At 66.6% G+C, this 17,031-nt stretch overlaps 2 protein-coding genes and 1 long non-coding RNA gene across 3 annotated transcripts; all 3 read left to right on the top strand.

Moving 5' to 3' along the window:
* The first annotated feature begins 1,436 nt into the window (after positions 1 to 1,436).
* Positions 1,437 to 3,637, top strand: LOC136002893 (hornerin-like). The gene has a single exon (XM_065658141.1). The coding sequence runs from the start codon at positions 1,437 to 1,439 to the stop codon at positions 3,597 to 3,599; it is 2,163 nt and encodes a 720-aa protein (XP_065514213.1). The 3' UTR covers positions 3,600 to 3,637.
* An 812-nt stretch (positions 3,638 to 4,449) lies between these two features.
* HIF3A (hypoxia inducible factor 3 subunit alpha) lies at positions 4,450 to 14,384 on the top strand. Its single transcript, XM_065658140.1, is given in 12 exon segments — positions 4,450 to 4,750; positions 6,872 to 7,008; positions 7,228 to 7,309; positions 7,784 to 7,896; positions 8,782 to 8,812; positions 8,815 to 8,965; positions 10,150 to 10,256; positions 11,253 to 11,400; positions 12,743 to 12,861; positions 13,417 to 13,586; positions 13,946 to 14,020; positions 14,358 to 14,384. Coding segments are annotated over 12 exon segments (1,425 nt in total). The 5' UTR covers positions 4,450 to 4,485.
* Positions 14,385 to 14,934: 550 nt separating this feature from the next.
* Positions 14,935 to 16,602, top strand: LOC136002894 (uncharacterized). Its single transcript, XR_010608008.1, has 3 exons — positions 14,935 to 15,032; positions 15,478 to 15,562; positions 16,143 to 16,602. It is a non-coding gene; the product is annotated as an uncharacterized LOC136002894 (long non-coding RNA).
* The last annotated feature ends 429 nt before the right edge of the window (positions 16,603 to 17,031 follow it).

The following is a 17,031-nucleotide window of genomic DNA, read 5'->3' as shown; positions in this document are numbered from 1 at the left end:
AGTGGCTGGTTCTGGTCCCATTTGGTGCTTGTTACTGGTCCCAGTTAGTGCTGGTTCTGGTCCCAGCTGGTGCTTGTTACTGGTCCCACTTGGTGCTTGTTACTGGTCCCAGCTGGTGCTTGTTACTGGTCCCAGTTAGTGCTGGTTCTGGTCCCAGTTCTGGCTGGTTCTGCTCCCAACTGGTGCTTGTTACTGGTCCCAGTTGGTGTTTGTCACTGGTCCCAGTTGGTGTTTGTCACTGGTCCCAGTTCTGGCTGGTTCTGCTCCCAGTTGGTGTTTGTCACTGGTCCCAGTCGGTGTTTGTCGCTGGTCCCAGTTCTGGCTGGTTCTGCTCCCAGTTGGTGTTTGTTACTGGTCCCAGTCGGTGTTTGTCGCTGGTCCCAGTCGATGTTTGTTACTGGTCCCAGTCGGTGTTTGTCACTGGTCCCAGTCGGTGTTTGTCGCTGGTCCCAGTCCCCGCGGGAGGGGGCGGCGGGCGCTCATTTGCATGCATTTGCGTGGCCCCGCCCCCTCCCGCCCCCCGCGTCCCGGCCGGGGCCCCCCGGGCGGCGAGCCAAGAGCACGAGCTGGAACAGCCCGTCCTGGGCAGCCGCACGTACTCACGGACACCGGCAGGCACACGGACACCGACAGACACACGGACACGGGCAGGCACACGGACACGGGCAGACACACGGACACGGGCAGACACACGGACACCGACAGGCACACGGACACGGGCAGACACACGGACACCGGCAGACACACGGACACGGGCAGGCACACGGACACGGGCAGGCACACGGACACGGCAGACACACGGACACCGACAACAGACACACGGACACCGGGCAGACACACGGACACGGCAGACACACGGACACCGAAAGACACACGGACACCGACAGACACACGGACACGGGCAGGCACACGGACACACGGACACGGGCAGGCACACGGACACGGGCAGACACACGGACACGGACAGGCACACGGACACGGGCAGACACACGGACACACGGACACGGACAGACACACGGACACGGGCAGGCACACGGACACGGGCAGGCACACGGACACACGGACACGGACAGACACACGGACACGAGCAGACACACGGACACGGACAGGCACACGGACACGGGCAGGCACACGGACACGGGCCAGACACACGGACACGGACAGGCACACGGACACGGACAGGCACACGGACACGGGCAGGCACACGGACACGGGCAGGCACACGGACACACGGACACGGACAGACACACGGACACGGGCAGGCACACGGACACGGACAGACACACGGACACGGGCAGGCACACGGACACACGGACACGGGCAGGCACACGGACACGGACAGACACACGGACACGGGCAGACACACGGACACGGGCAGGCACACGGACACGGGCAGGCACACGGACACTGACAGACACACGGACACGGACAGACACATGGACACCGACAGGCACACGGACACGGGCAGACACACGGACACGGGCAGGCACACGGACACCGAAAGACACACGGACACGGGCAGACACACAGACACGGGCAGGCACACGGACACGGACAGGCACACGGACACGGCAGGCACACGGACACGGGCAGGCACACGGACACCGACAGACACACGGACACGGGCAGGCACACGGACACGGGCAGGCACACGGACACCGACAGGCACACGGACACCGACAGACACACGGACACGGGCAGGCACACGGACACCGACAGACACACGGACACGGACAGACACACGGACACGGGCAGGCACACGGACACCGACAGGCACACGGACACCGACAGACACACGGACACGGGCAGGCACACGGACACGGGCAGGCACACGGACAGCGACAGGCACACGGACACGGACAGGCACACGGACACGGGCAGGCACACGGACACCGACAGGCACACGGACACGGACAGACACACGGACACGGGCAGGCACACAGACACGGGCAGACACACGGACACGGACAGGCACACGGACACGGACAGGCACACAGACACGGGCAGGCACACAGACACCGACAGGCACACGGACACGGACAGACACACGGACACCGACAGGCACACGGACACGGGCAGGCACACGGACACCGACAGGCACACGGACACGGGCAGGCACACGGACACACGGACACGGGCAGACACACGGACACGGGCAGACACACGGACACGGACAGGCACACGGACACGGACAGGCACACGGACACGGACAGACACACGGACACGGACAGGCACACGGACACGGGCAGACACACGGACACGGGCAGACACACGGACACGGACAGGCACACGGACACCGACAGACACACGGACACGGGCAGGCACACGGACACGGGCAGGCACACGGACACGGACAGACACACGGACACCGACAGGCACACGGACACCGACAGGCACACGGACACGGGCAGGCACACGGACACGGGCAGGCACACGGACACGGACAGGCACACGGACACGGGCAGACACACGGACACCGGCAGACACACGGACACGGACATGGATACAGACACACGGACAGACAGCCCGTCCTGGGCAGCCGCACGTACTCACGGACACGGACAGACACACGGACACGGGCACGGACACAGACACACGGACACAGGGGCGGACACAGACACACGGACACGGGCACAGACACACGGACACAAGGGCGGACACGGACACGGGCAGGCACACGGACACACGGACACGGGCAGGCACACGGACACGGGCAGGCACACGGACACACGGACACCGACAGACACACGGACACAGACACACCGCCACGGACAGACACACGGACAGACACACGGACACAGGCAGGCACACAGACACACGGACACATGGACACACGGACAGACAGCCCATCCTGGGCAGCTGCACGTACTCACGGACACCGACAGACACACGGACATGGCCAGGCACACAGACACGGGCAGGCACGCGGACACAGACGGGCACATGGACACACGGACACGGACAGACAGCCCGTCCTGGGGAGCGACACGTACTCACGGACACCAACAGACACACGGACACGGACACACGGACACACTGACAGGCACACGGACACACGGGCACACGGGCACGGACAGGCACACGGACACACGGACGCGGACAGACACACGGACACACGGACACGGACAGACAGCCCGTCCTGGGGAGCGGCGCGTGCTCACGGACACCAACAGACACACGGACACGGACACACTGACAGGCACACGGACACACAGGCACACGGGCGCGGACAGGCACACGGACACACGGACACGGACAGACAGCCCATCCTGGGGAGCGGCGCGTGCTCATGGACAGGCACACAGACACATAGACACGGGCAGACACACGGACAGGCACACGGACACACGGACAGAGACACAGGCAAGGACAGGCACACGGACACGCCCCCCCGACACACCCGTGGTGCAGGGAGTGCTGTATGGCTCCCATGGGTGCTACGGGTGCAGTATGGCTCCCATGGGTGCTATGGGTGCTGTATGGCTCCCATGGGTGCTGCGTGGCTCCCATGGGTGCAGGGAGTGCTGCATGGCTCCCATGGGTGCTGCACGGCTCCCATGGGTGCTATGGGTGCAGTATGGTTCCCATGGGTGCTATGAGTGCACTGTGGGTGCTGCATGGCTCCCATGGGTGCTATGGGTGCTGCGTGGCTCCCATGGGTGCAGTATGGCTCCCATGGGTGCTATGGGTGCTGCATGGCTCCCACGGGTGCTGCATGGCTCCCACGGGTGCAGTATGGCTCCCACGGGTGCTGCATGGCTCCCACGGGTGCAGTATGGCTCCCATGGGTGCTGCATGGTTCCCATGGCTCCCATGGGTGCTGCATGGCTCCCATGGGTGCTGTATGGTTCCCATGGCTCCCACGGGTGCAGTATGGCTCCCACAGGTGCAGTATGGCTCCCATGGGTGCTGCATGGTTCCCATGGCTCCCACGGGTGCAGTATGGCTCCCACGGGTGCTGCATGGCTCCCACGGGTGCAGTATGGCTCCCATGGGTGCAGTATGGCTCCCACGGGTGCTGCATGGCCCCCACGGGTGCAGTATGGCTCCCATGGGTGCTGTATGGTTCCCATGGCTCCCACGGGTGCAGTATGGCCCCCATGGGTGCTGTATGGCTCCCACGGGTGCTATGGGTGCTGCACAGCTCCCACGGGTGCAGTATGGCTCCCATGGGTGCTGCATGGTTCCCATGGCTCCCACGGGTGCAGTATGGCTCCCACGGGTGCTATGGGTGCAGTATGGCTCCCACGGGTGCAGTATGGCTCCCATGGGTGCTGCATGGCTCCCACAGGTGCAGTATGGCTCCCATGGGTGCTGTATGGTTCCCATGGCTCCCACGGGTGCAGTATGGCCCCCATGGGTGCTGTATGGTTCCCATGGCTCCCACGGGTGCAGTATGGCCCCCATGGGTGCTGTATGGCTCCCACGGGTGCTATGGGTGCTGCACGGCTCCCACGGGTGCAGTATGGCTCCCATGGGTGCTGCATGGTTCCCATGGCTCCCACGGGTGCAGTATGGCTCCCACGGGTGCTGCATGGCTCCCACGGGTGCAGGTGCCCCCCGGACGTGCGCAAGGAGCGCTCCCGGGACGCGGCGCGGTGCCGGCGCAGCCGTGAGGCCGAGGTGTTTGCGCAGCTGGCGCGCACGCTGCCCTTCGCCCGCGGCGTCTGCGCCCACCTGGACAAGGCCACGGTCATGAGGCTCACGCTGAGCTACCTGCGGCTGCACCGCCTGCTGCACGACGGTGAGTGCACCCCAAAACCCCAGCACCCCAAAACCCCAGCACCCCAAAACCCCAGCACCCCAAAACCCCTGCACCCCAAACCCCATGGTCATGAGGCTCACGCTGAGCTACCTGCAGCTGCACCGCCTGCTGCACGACGGTGAGTGCACCCCAAAAACCCTGCACCCCAAAACCCCCAAAATCCTGCACCCCAAAACCCCTGCACCCCAAACCCCTGCACCCCAAACCCCACGGTCATGAGGCTCACGCTGAGCTACCTGCAGCTGCACCGCCTGCTGCACAACGGTGAGTGCACCCCAAAACCCCAAAACCCCAAAACCCCTGCACCCCAAACCCCTGCACCCCAAACCCCACGGTCATGAGGCTCACGCTGAGCTACCTGCGGCTGCACCGCCTGCTGCACGACGGTGAGTGCACCCCAAAACCCCTGCACCCCAAAACCCCTGCACCCCAAAAACCCTGCACCCCGAAACCCCAAACCCCTGCACCCCAAACCCCACGGTCATGAGGCTCACACTGAGCTACCTGCGGCTGCACCGCCTGCTGCACGACGGTGAGTGCACCCCAAAAACCCTGCACCCCAAAACCCCAAAACCCCAGCACCCCAAAACCCCTGCACCCCAAACCCCACGGTCATGAGGCTCACGCTGAGCTACCTGCGGCTGCACCGCCTGCTGCACGACGGTGAGTGCACCCCGAAACCTGCACCCCGAAAACCCTGCACCCCAAAACCCCTGCACCCCAAAACCCCTGCACCCCAAACCCCTGCACCCCAAACCCCTGCACCCCAGACCCCACGGTCATGAGGCTCACGCTGAGCTACCTGCGGCTGCACCGCCTGCTGCACGACGGTGAGTGCACCCCAAAACCCCTGCACCCCAAACCCCTGCTCCCCAAACCCCTGCACCCCAAACCCCACGGTCATGAGGCTCACGCTGAGCTACCTGCGGCTGCACCGCCTGCTGCACGACGGTGAGTGCACCCCAAAACCCCTGCACCCCAAAACCCTTGCACCCCAAAACCCCTGCACCCGAAAACCCCAAAACCCCAGCACCCCAAAACCCCTGCACCCCAAACCCCTGCACCCCAAACCCCACAGTCATGAGTTACCTGTGGTTGCACCGCCTGCTGCATGACGCTGAGTGCGCCCCAAAACCTGCACCCCAAAAACCCTGCACCCCCAAAACCCCAAAATCCTGCACCCCAAAATCCTGCACCCCAAAATCCTGCACCCCCAAAACCCCAGCACCCCAAACCCCACGGTCATGAGTTACCTGCGGCTGCACCGCCTGCTGCACGACGGTGAGTGCGCCCCGAAACCTGCACCCCAAAACCCCTGCACCCTGAAACCCCTGCACTCCAAAACCCTGCACCCCAAAACCCCGAAATCCTGCACCCCAAAACCCGAAACCCCGGAGTCCCAGCACCCCACACCCACGGTCATGAGTTACCCTCCCATTGACCCCTTCCCATGGATCCCCCCGCATTGATCCCCCCGCATTGGATCCCCCCCCTCATTGATCCCCCTATTGACATCTCCCATTGATCCGCCCCCATTGATCCGCCCCCATTGTCCGCCCCCATTGATCCCCCCTATTGATCCCCCCACATTGATCCCCCCACATTGATCCCGCCCTCATTGATCCCCCCATTGACATCTCCCATTGATCTCCCCGCGTTGATCCCCCTCCTATTGATCCCCTCCTATTGATCCCCCCCCATTGATCCCCCCCCATCAACACCCCTCATTGATCCCCACATTGACACACTCCCATTGATCCCCCATTGATCCCCCCCCCCATTGATCCCCCCCCATTGATCCCCCCATTGATCCCCCCCATTGATCCCCCCATTGATCCCCCCATTGATCCCCCGCATTGATCCCCCGCATTGATCCGCCCCCATTGATCCCCCCATTGATCCCCCCCATTGATCCCCCCCCATTGATCCCCCCCCCATTGATCCGCCCCCATTGATCCCCCCCATTGATCCCCCCATTGATCCCCCCGCATTGATCCCCCCGCATTGATCCCCCCCATTGATCCGCCCCCATTGATCCGCCCCATTGATCCCCCCATAGATCCCCCCATAGATCCCCCCACTGACGCGGCCGTTGCTGCCCCCCAGGCTCGCTGCCCCCCCCGGCCGAGGGGGTGGACGGCTGTTACCTGCAGGCGCTGGGGGGGTTCGTGATGGTGCTGAGCGAGGCCGGGGACATGATCTTCCTGTCCGAGAACGTGCAGCGGCTGCTGGGGCTCAGCCAGGTGGGGGGGACCCCAAAACGGGGGGGACCCCAAAACGGGGGGGACCCCACAACTGGGGGGACACCCCAAAACTCACGGGGGGGGAACCCCCAAATCTGTGGGACATGATCTTCCTGTCCGAGAACGTGCAGCAGCTGCTGGGGCTCAGCCAGGTGGGGGGGGACCCCAAAACTGGGGGGGACCCCAAAACTCATAGGGCCCCCCCTTGTCCCCCCCCAGCTGGAGCTGATCGGTCACAGCGTCTTCGACTTCGTGCACCCCTGTGACCACGAGGAGCTGCAGGACGTGCTGAGCCCCCGGCACGGTGAGACCCCCCAAAAATACCCCGGGGATCCCCAAAACCCCCGGGAGCCCCCGGCCCCCCCAAGACCCCCCAACACCCCCGGGAACCCCCCAAACTCCGGGACTCCCCGGGACCCCCAAACACCCTTGGGACGTGCTGAGCCCCCAGTACGGTGAGACCCCCGAGACCCCAAAACCCCTGGGACCCCAAAACCCCCCCAGGACCCCCCACCCAGCCCCCCGACCCCCTTGACTCCCCTTTCCCAGGGCCCCCCTGACCCCCCCAGCCCCTCTGGCCCCCCTGACCCCCCCAGCCCCTGTGACCCCCCCCAGCCCCCCTTGACCCCCCTTTCCCAGGGCCCCCCTGACCCCCCCAGCCCCCCAGGACCCCCCCAGCCCCCCTTGACCCCCCTTTCCCAGGGCCCCCCCGGCCCCCCAGGACCCCCCCAGCCCCTCTGACCCCCCTGACCCCCCTGACCCCCCGGCCCCCCTTAGGGCCCCCCCCGGCGGCGGGGGGAGCGCTCGGGCCGCAGCTTCTCCCTGCGCATGAAGAGCACCCTGAGCGGCAGGGGGCGCTGCCTGAACCTCAAGGCCGCCTCGTGGAAGGTGGGGATGGGGGGGCATGGGGGGGCATGGGGGCATGGAGGGATGTGGGGGACATGGGGGGGCATGGGGGGACATGGGGGGATATGGGGGACAGGGGGACAGGGGGAGATATGAGGGACATGGGGGGCATGGGGGGACATGGGGACAGGGGGGACATGGGGGGACATGAGGGACAGGGGGACATGGGGGGACATGGGGACATGGGGGATATGGGGGGATATGGGGGGCATGGAGGGATGTGGGGGGACAGGGGGGGCATGGGGGACATGGGGGGATATGGGGGATATGGGGGCATGGAGGGATATGGGGAGACAGGGGGGGACATGGGGGACATGGGGACATTGGGGGATATGGGGATATGGGGGGCATGGGGGGATATGGGGGACATGGGGGGACATGGGGGACATGGGGGGATATGGGGGACATGGGGGGACATGGGGGACATGGGGGGATATGGGGGACATGGGGGGACATGGGGGACATGGGGGGATATGGGGGACCTGGGGGCATGGGGGGACAGGGGGGGACATGGGGACAGGGGGTGATATGGGGGACAGGGGGGGACAGGGGGACATGGGGGGACAGGGGGACATGGGGGGACATGGGGGGACAGGGGGACATGGGGGGACAGGGGGGGACATGGGGGGATATGGGGGGACAGGGGGGGATATGGGGACATGGAGGGACATGGGGGACAGGGGGACATGGGGAGGATACGGGGGGCCATGGGGTCATGGGAGGACAGGGAGGCATTGAGGGATGGAGGGGACATGGGGGACAGGGGGACATGGGGGACATGGGGGACGTGTGGGGACATGGGGGTCACAGGGGGTCCGGGGAGGGATTTTGGGGGTGACGCCGGTTGTTTTTGGGGTGCCCCCCCAGGTCCTGCACTGCGCGGGTCACATGCGCTCGTACGCGGGGCGGGGGGGGGCGCCCCCCCCCTGCGCTGCCTCGTGCTCATCTGCGAGCCCATCCCCCACCCGGGGGCCATCGACGCCCCCCTGGGCTCGGGGACCGTCCTGACGCGCCACAGCATGGACATGAGGTTCACCTACTGCGACGAGAGGTGGGCACCCCAAAACCAGCCCCCGCACCCCAAAACCAGCCCCTGCACCCCCAAACCCACCTGAACCCCAAAACCCCCCCCCAACCCCAAAACAACCCACCAACCCCCCCAGCATGGACATGAGGTTCACCTACTGCGACGAGAGGTGGGGGCACCCCAAAACCAGCCCCCGCACCCCAAAACCCACCTGAACCCCAAAACCCCCACCCCAAACCCCCCAACCCCCCCCGAACCCCAAAACCACCCACCAACCCCCCCAGCATGGACATGAGCTTCAGCTACTGCAACGAGAGGTGGGGGCACCCCAAAACCAGCCCCCGCACCCCAAAACCAGCCCCTGCACCCCCAAAAACAGCCCCTGCACCCCAAAACCCACCTGAACCCCAAAACCCCCCCCAACCCCAAAACAACCCACCAACCCCCCCAGCATGGACATGAGGTTCACCTACTGCGACGAGAGGTGGGGGCACCCCAAAACCAGCCCCCACACCCCAAAACCAGCCCCTGCACCCCAAAACCCACCTGAACCCCAAAACCCCCACCCCAAACCCCCCAACCCACCCCGAACCCCAAAACCACCCACCAACCCCCCCAGCATGGACATGAGGTTCACCTACTGCGACGAGAGGTGGGGGCACCCCAAAACCAGCCCCCGCACCCCAAAACCAGCCCCTGCACCCCCAAAAACAGCCCCTGCACCCCAAAACCCACCTGAACCCCAAAACCACCCACCAACCCCCCCAGCATGGACATGAGGTTCACCTACTGCGACGAGAGGTGGGGGCACCCCAAAAGCAGCCCCTGCACCCCAAAAACAGCCCCTGCACCCCCAAACCCACCTGAACCCCCAAACCCCCCGCTGAACCCCAAACCATCCCCCAAACCTGGTTTTGGCGGTGCAGGATCGGGGAGGTTTTGGGGTGCCCGTTTTTGGGGTGCCTGTTTTGGGGGTGCAGGATCGGGGAGGTCTTGGGGTGCCCATTTTGGGGGTGCAGGATCGGGGAGGTCTTGGGGTGCCAGATTTTGGGGTGCCCATTTTTGGGGGTGCAGGATTGGGGAGGTTTTGGGGTGGAGGATTTTGGGGGTGCAGGATCGGGGAGGTTTTGGGGTGGAGGATTTTGGGGATGCAGGATCGGGGAGGCTTTGGGGTGCCGGATTTTGGGGTGCCCGTTTTTGGGGTGCAGGATCGGGGAGGTTTTGGGGTTCGCCCCCGACGAGCTGCTCGGCTGCTCCCTCTTCGAATACGTCCACGCGCTCGACTCCGACACCCTGAGCAGGAGCGTCCACACGCGTGAGTGTCCCCAAAAATGGCCCCGGGGGGTCCCCAAAACCCCAGGGGGGTCCCCAAACCCTGGAGGGGGGTCCCCAAAACCCCCCTGCACCCCAACATCCCCCTGGAAAACCCAGCGTCCCCAGGGTGTCCCCAAAACCCCAGGGTGTCCCCAACTTCCCGCCCCGCACCCCAAAATTGTCCTGGGAACCCCAAAACCCTCCTGGGTCCTCCTGGAGCCCTGGCCCTTGGTGTCCCCAATGTCCCCAATGTCCCCATTGCCCCCATTCCCCCCGATGTCCCCAATGTCCCCATTGCCCACAATGTCCCCAATGTCCCCATGTCCCCATTGTCCCCATTGTCCCCATTCCCCCCGATGTCCCCAGTGTCCCCATTGCCCCAATGTCCCCATTGCCCCCAATGTCCCCAATGTCCCCATTGCCCCCAATGTCCCCAATGTCCTCATTGCCCCCATTCCCCCCGATGTCCCCAATGTCCCCATTCCCCACAATGTCCCCAATGTCCCCATTGTCCCCATTGCCCCAGTTGCCCCCAATGTCCCCATTGTCCCCATTGCCCCAATGTCCCCATGTCCCCATTGCCCCCAATGTCCCCAATGTCCCCATTGCCCCCATTCCCCCGATGTCCCCAATGTCCCCAATGTCCCCATTGTCCCCATTGCCCCGATTGCCCCCAATGTCTCCATTGCCCCAATGTCCCCGTGCCCACATTGCCCCCAATGTCCCCAATGTCCCCATTGCTCCAATTGCCCCAAATGTCCCCATTGCCCCAAATGTCCCCATTGCCCCCATTCCCCCCAATGTCCCCAATGTCCCCATTGTCCCAATTGCCCCCAGTGTCCCCAATGTCCCCATTGCCCCCATTTCCCCCAACGCCCCCATTGTCCTGCATTGTCCCCATGCCCACATTGCCCCCATTCCCCCCAATGTCCCCATTGCCCCCATTGCCCCCAACGTCCCCGATGTCCCCAGCGTCCCCGTGTCCCCGTGTCCCCAGTGCTGAGCAAGGGCCAGGCTGTCACCCGTCCCTACCGGCTCCTCGCCCGGCCCGGGGGGTTCCTGTGGGCGCAGACCCAGGCCACGGTCATGGGCAGCGGGCGCGGGGCCCCCCCCGAGGGCATCGTCTGCGTCACCTTCGTGCTCAGGTGGGGACATGGGGACATGGGGGGACACGGGGGGACACGGGGACATGGGGGGACATGGAGACATGGCAGGGTATAGGGGGACATGGGGACATGGGGGGACATGGGGACATCGGGGGACATGGGGACATGGGGGGATATAGGGGGACATGGAGACATGGGGGGACATGGGGACATCGGGGGACATGGGGACATGGGGGGATATAGGGGGACATGGAGACATGGGGGGATATAGGGGGACATGGGGACATCGGGGGACATGGGGACATGGGGGACACGGGGATATAGGGGGACATGGGGGGACATGGAGACATGGGGGGATATGGGGGGACATGGGGGGATATAGGGGGACATGGGGACATGGGGGGACACGGGGATATAGGGGGACATGGGGGGATATAGGGGGATATGGGGACATGGAGGGACATGGGGACATGGGGGGATATGGGGACACATGGGGGGATATAGGGGGACATGGGGGGACACGGGGGGTTATGGGGGGACATGGGGCATCGTCTGCGTCACCTTCGTGCTCAGGTGGGGACATGGGGACACATGGGGGGACATGGGGACACACGGGGGGATATGGGGGGACATGGGGCATCCTATTTGTCACCTTTCTGCTCAGGTGGGGACACGGGGGGACATGGGGACACTGGGGGTTCATGGGGGTGACCCGGGGGGGCTGTGGGGACCCTGCCGTGTCCCCCACGTCCTGTGTCCCCATGTCCCACGTCCCCACGTCCCCCCATCCCGTGTCCCATGTCCCCATGTCCCACGTCCCGTGTCCCCACGTCCCCATGTCCCGTGTCCCCACGTCCCGTGTCCCCACGTCCCCATGTCCCGTGTCCCCATGTCCCGTGTCCCACGTCCCCATGTCCCACGTCCCGTGTCCTGTGTCCCATGTCCCCACGTCCCCGTGTCTCCACGTCCTGTGTCCCCACGTCCCCACGTCCCCATGTCTCCACATCCCGTGTCCCCATGTCCCCATGGCCCCACGTCCCCATGTCCCCACATCCCACGTCCCATGTCCCCACGTCCCATGTCCCGTGTCCCCATGTCCCCACGTCCCCATGTCCCGTGTCCCCATGTCCCCACGTCCCACGTCCCCATGTCCCCACATCCCACGTCCCATGTCCCGTGTCCCACGTCCCCATGTCCCACGTCCCCATGTCCCACGTCCCCATGTCCCCACATCCCACGTCCCATGTCCCGTGTCCCCATGTCCCGTGTCCCATGTCCCCATGTCCCATGTCCCCACGTCCCATGTCCCATGTCCCCACGTCCCCATGTCCCGTGTCCCCATGTCCCCACGTCCCACGTCCCATGTCCCCATGTCCCCCAGCCGCGTGGAGCAGGGGGGGGTGGTGCTGTCGCTGGAACAGACCCCCCAGCGGGGGGAGGGGCGGCGGCTGCCCCCCCCCGGGCCCGACCCCCCCGAAGCGGTTCTGAGCCTCGGCCTGGGTGAGGGAGCGGGGCACTGGGGGGGGCGAGGGAGATTTGGGGGTCCCTGGGGGGCTGGGGGGGCCGGGGGGGTCTTTGAGGTCTGGGGGGGTTTGGGGGGTGCTGGGGGGTCTGGGGGGGTTTTGGGGGGTCTGGGGGGGTTTGGGGGGTGTTGGGGGTGCTGGGGGGTCTGTGGGGTCTGGGGGGGTTTGGGGGTGTTGGGGGGTGCTGGGGGGTCTATGGGGTCTGGAGGGGTTTTGGGGGTGCTGGGGGGGTCTGGGGGGGTTTGGGGGTGTTGGGGGGTCTATGGGGTCTGGGGGAGTTTGGGGGGTGTTGGGGGGTCTGTGGGGTCTATGGGGTTTGGGGGGTTTTGGGGGTGCGGGGGGGGGCTTGGGGGGTCCTGGGGGGTCTATGGGGTCTGGGGGAATTTGGGGGGGCGTTGGGGGGTCTGGGGGGTGCGGGGGGGTTTGGTGGGTCCCTGGGGGGTCTGGGGGGTTTTGGGGGGGGTCTGGGGAGGTGCTGGGGGGGTCTACGGTACGCGGGGGGGTTTTGGGGTCCCCGCTGACCCCCCCGCAGGGGTGGGGGTGCTGGCGTTCGTGCGCCCCCCCCACGTGCCCGAGGCGGCTCTGCAGCGCGACCCCCGCCGCTTCTGCTCGCCCCCCCTGGCCCGGCTGCTCAGCCCCATCTTCGACCCCCCCCCGGGCGGCGCGGCCGCCCCCCCCCGGCGCCAGCGCAGCCCCTCCCCGGTCAGTGCGGGGGTCCCGGGGGAATTGGGGGGACACTGGGAGGGCTGGGGGGCTCTGGGGGTCCCAGGGGAATTGGGGGGTCCCGGGGGGGGGGGCTGGGGAATTGGGGGGACCTGGGGGTCTCTGGGGAATTGGGGGGACACTGGGGGAATTGGGGGGGCTGGGGGTCCCAGGACAATTGGGGAGTCCCGGGGGGGGGCCTGGGGAATTTGGGGGGGCCCTGGGGGTCTCTGGGGAATTTGGGGCGTCTCTGGGGGAATTGGGGGGCGCTGGGGGGCTCTGGGGGTCCCAGGGGAGTTGGGGGGGTCAGTTGGGTTTTGGGGGGCTCTGGGGGGGTCCATGGCCACGTCCCCCCGCAGCCCCCCGGGGACGAGCTGCTGTTCGAGGTGCAGAAGCTGTTTGGGGGGAGCCCCGGGGGCGGCACCGTCCTGCAGGTACGGGGGGGCCCGCTGGCCCCGTCACCCCCCGTTGTCCTCAATGTCCCCAATGTCCCCAATGCCCCAGTGTCCCCAACATTACACCCAGTGTCCCCATTGCCCCCATTGCCCCCAATGCCCCCAGTGTCCCCAATGTCACCCCCAGTGTCCCCAATGCCCCCATTGCCCCCATTGTCCCTAATGCCTCCAATGTCCCCATTGTCCCCAATGTCCCCAATGCCCCCCTTGCCCCCAGTGCCCCTGTTGTCCCCAATGCCCCCATTGCCCCCATTGTCCCTAATGCCCCCAATGTCCCCATTGTCCCCAATGTCCCCAGTGTCCCCATTGCCCCCAGTGTCCCCATTGCCCCCATTGTCCCTAATGCCCCCAGTGCCCCCGTTGTCCCCAACGTCCCCATTGTCCCCGGTGTCCCCATTGCCTCCAATGTCCCCAATGCCCCTGTTGTCCCCATTGCCCCCCATTGTCCCCAATGCCCCCATTGCCCCCATTGCCCCCAGTGTCCCCAATGCCCCCCTTGCCCCCAGTGCCCCTGTTGTCCCCAATGCCCCCATTGCCCCCATTGTCCCTAATGCCCCCAGTGCCCCCGTTGTCCCCAACATCCCCATTGCCCCCATTGTCCCCGGTGTCCCCATTGCCTCCATTGTCCCCATTGTCCCCAATGCCCCCAGTGCTCCTGTTGTCCCCATTATCCCCATTGCCCCTCGTGTCCCCAATGTCCCCATTGCCCCCAGTGTCCCCAATGCCCCCGATGTCCCCAGGTGTCCCCCCTGGACCTGGCCATGCTGGCCCCCTACATCCCCATGGACGGCGACTTCCAGCTGGGCGGGGCCGAGGCGCCGAGGGGGCGTGGCCCGCGCCCCCCAGGCTCCGCCCCCTCGGCCCTGCGCCCGCGCGCCCGCAGCTTCCCCGGCCGAAGCTCCGCCCCCTGCCGCCCTGGCCCCGCCCTCCCGCGCTGGGGCAGCGACCCCGCCCTCGGCCACGCCCCCGCGCCCCGCCCCGCCAGGAAGAGGTGGGCGGGGCTACCGCGGGGGGGGCGGGGCGGTTGGGGTGCTGGGCGTGGCTCGGTGGGCGTGGTGGGGGGGGGGGGCCGTGGCTCGGTGGGTGTGGTTTTGGGATGTGGTTTTGGGGTGTGGTTTTGGGGCGTGGCTCGACGGGCGTGGTTTGGGGCGTGGCTCGGTGGGCGTGGTTTGGGGGCGTGGCTTGGGAGGTGTGGTTTTGGGGTGTGTTTTTGGGGCGTGGCTTGGCGGGTGTGGTTTGGGGCGTGGCTCGGTGGGCGTGGCTCGGTGGGCGTGGTTTGGGGCATGGCTCGGTGGGCGTGGTTTGGGGGCGTGGCTTGGTGGGCGTGGTTTGGGGCGTGGTTTGGGGTGTGACTCGGTGGGCGTGGTTTGGGGGTGTGGCTCGGTGGGCGTGGTTTGGGGGCGTGGCTCGGGGGGCGTGTCCTGACGCTGCCGCAGGGCGCGGGAACCGGGCGGGGAGGACGCGGGGGCCCCGCTGAAGAGACCGGAGCTGGAGAGACCCCCCCTGGGCCCCCGCGGGCTGGTGCGGGACATGGGGGGCAGTTTGGGGACACGGGGGGACACGGGGAGGGTGGGGGGGGGGGCACATTTGGGGATATGGGGGGGACATGGGGGGGAAATTTGGGGACACGGGAGACATGGGGGGGACATTGGGGGCACAGGGGGGACACGGGGGGACTCGGGGACATTTGGGGATATGGGGGGGACACGGCGGGGACATTTGGGGACACGGGGGACATGGAGGCACTCATGGGGGACATGGGAGGGACATTTGGGGCACAAGGGGGACACGGGGGGGACATGGGGGGACACTTGGGGATATGGGGGGGACACGGGGGGAATATTTGGGGACATGGGGGGACTCGGGGGGATGTGGGAGGACTCATGTGGGACATGGGGGGGACATTTGGGGGTACGGGGGGGACACGAGGGGGATGAGGGACACGAGGGGGACTCGGGGGGACATGGGGGGACATTTGGGGACACGGGGGATATGGGGAGGATACAGGGGGGGACATGTGGGGACACGGGGGGGACATTTGGGGACACAGGGGGTGTCCCCCCCGCTTCGTGTCCCCATGTCCCCCCGTGTCCCCCCCCAGGGGCTGCTGCTGAGCCGGGAGGAGCCCCCCGGGCTGAGCCCCCCCCTGGGGCAGGAGCCACCGCGCACTCGGGGGGGGGGACCCTGAGCACGGGGGGGTCCCCAAAACCACCCCCCTCCCCGGGACCCCCCCCCGCTGTCCCCCCCACCCGTGGGAACCCCCCCTGGATCACCCCCCCCCCCCCCCAATTTGTGACCCACTCTTATAGGGGACCTCCCCACTTTTGGGGCTTTCCCCCCCACCCCCAAATCCTCCTACCTCACCCCGCCCCCCCCCGGGGGGGGCCCATCCCCCCACTTGGTGCTGGGCTGAAAACGCCCCTTTGGGGGGGACCCCGGGGACCCCCCCCCCCCAAAATCCGGGACCACCGGAGCCGCTGGGACCCACACGCACACCCCTCCCCCCCCGCCCCCCAAAATGTCGCTTTGGGGGGGGCCCTGTACTGCCCCCCCCACCCCGCTGTGTCACCCACCCCCCAATAAACTGGCTCTGACCCCCCCAAAGGATCCAAGGACACGGGGGGGTGATGGGGACATGGGGGGACATGGGGCAATGGGGACATGGGGGGATATGGGGAGTCATGGGGGGACATGGGGGACATGAGACAATGGGGACATGGGGGGACATGGGGCAATGGGGACATGGGGGGATATGGGGGGTCATGGGGGGACATGGGGGACATGAGACAATGGGGACATGGGGGGTCATGGGGGGACATGGGGGACATGGGGCGATGGGGACATGGGGGATATGGGGGGACATGGGGGACATGGGGGACATGAGACAATGGGGACATGGGGGACATGGGGCGATGGGGGCCTGGGGGGACATGGGGGGTGATGTGACAGCGACGGGAACATCAGGGGACACAGGAGGACTCAGAGGCAAC

Source organism: Caloenas nicobarica, unplaced genomic scaffold, assembly GCF_036013445.1.
Source record: "Caloenas nicobarica isolate bCalNic1 unplaced genomic scaffold, bCalNic1.hap1 Scaffold_689, whole genome shotgun sequence".
Lineage (NCBI taxonomy): Eukaryota > Metazoa > Chordata > Aves > Columbiformes > Columbidae > Caloenas > Caloenas nicobarica.
This window is presented reverse-complemented; position numbering and strand designations above follow the sequence as displayed.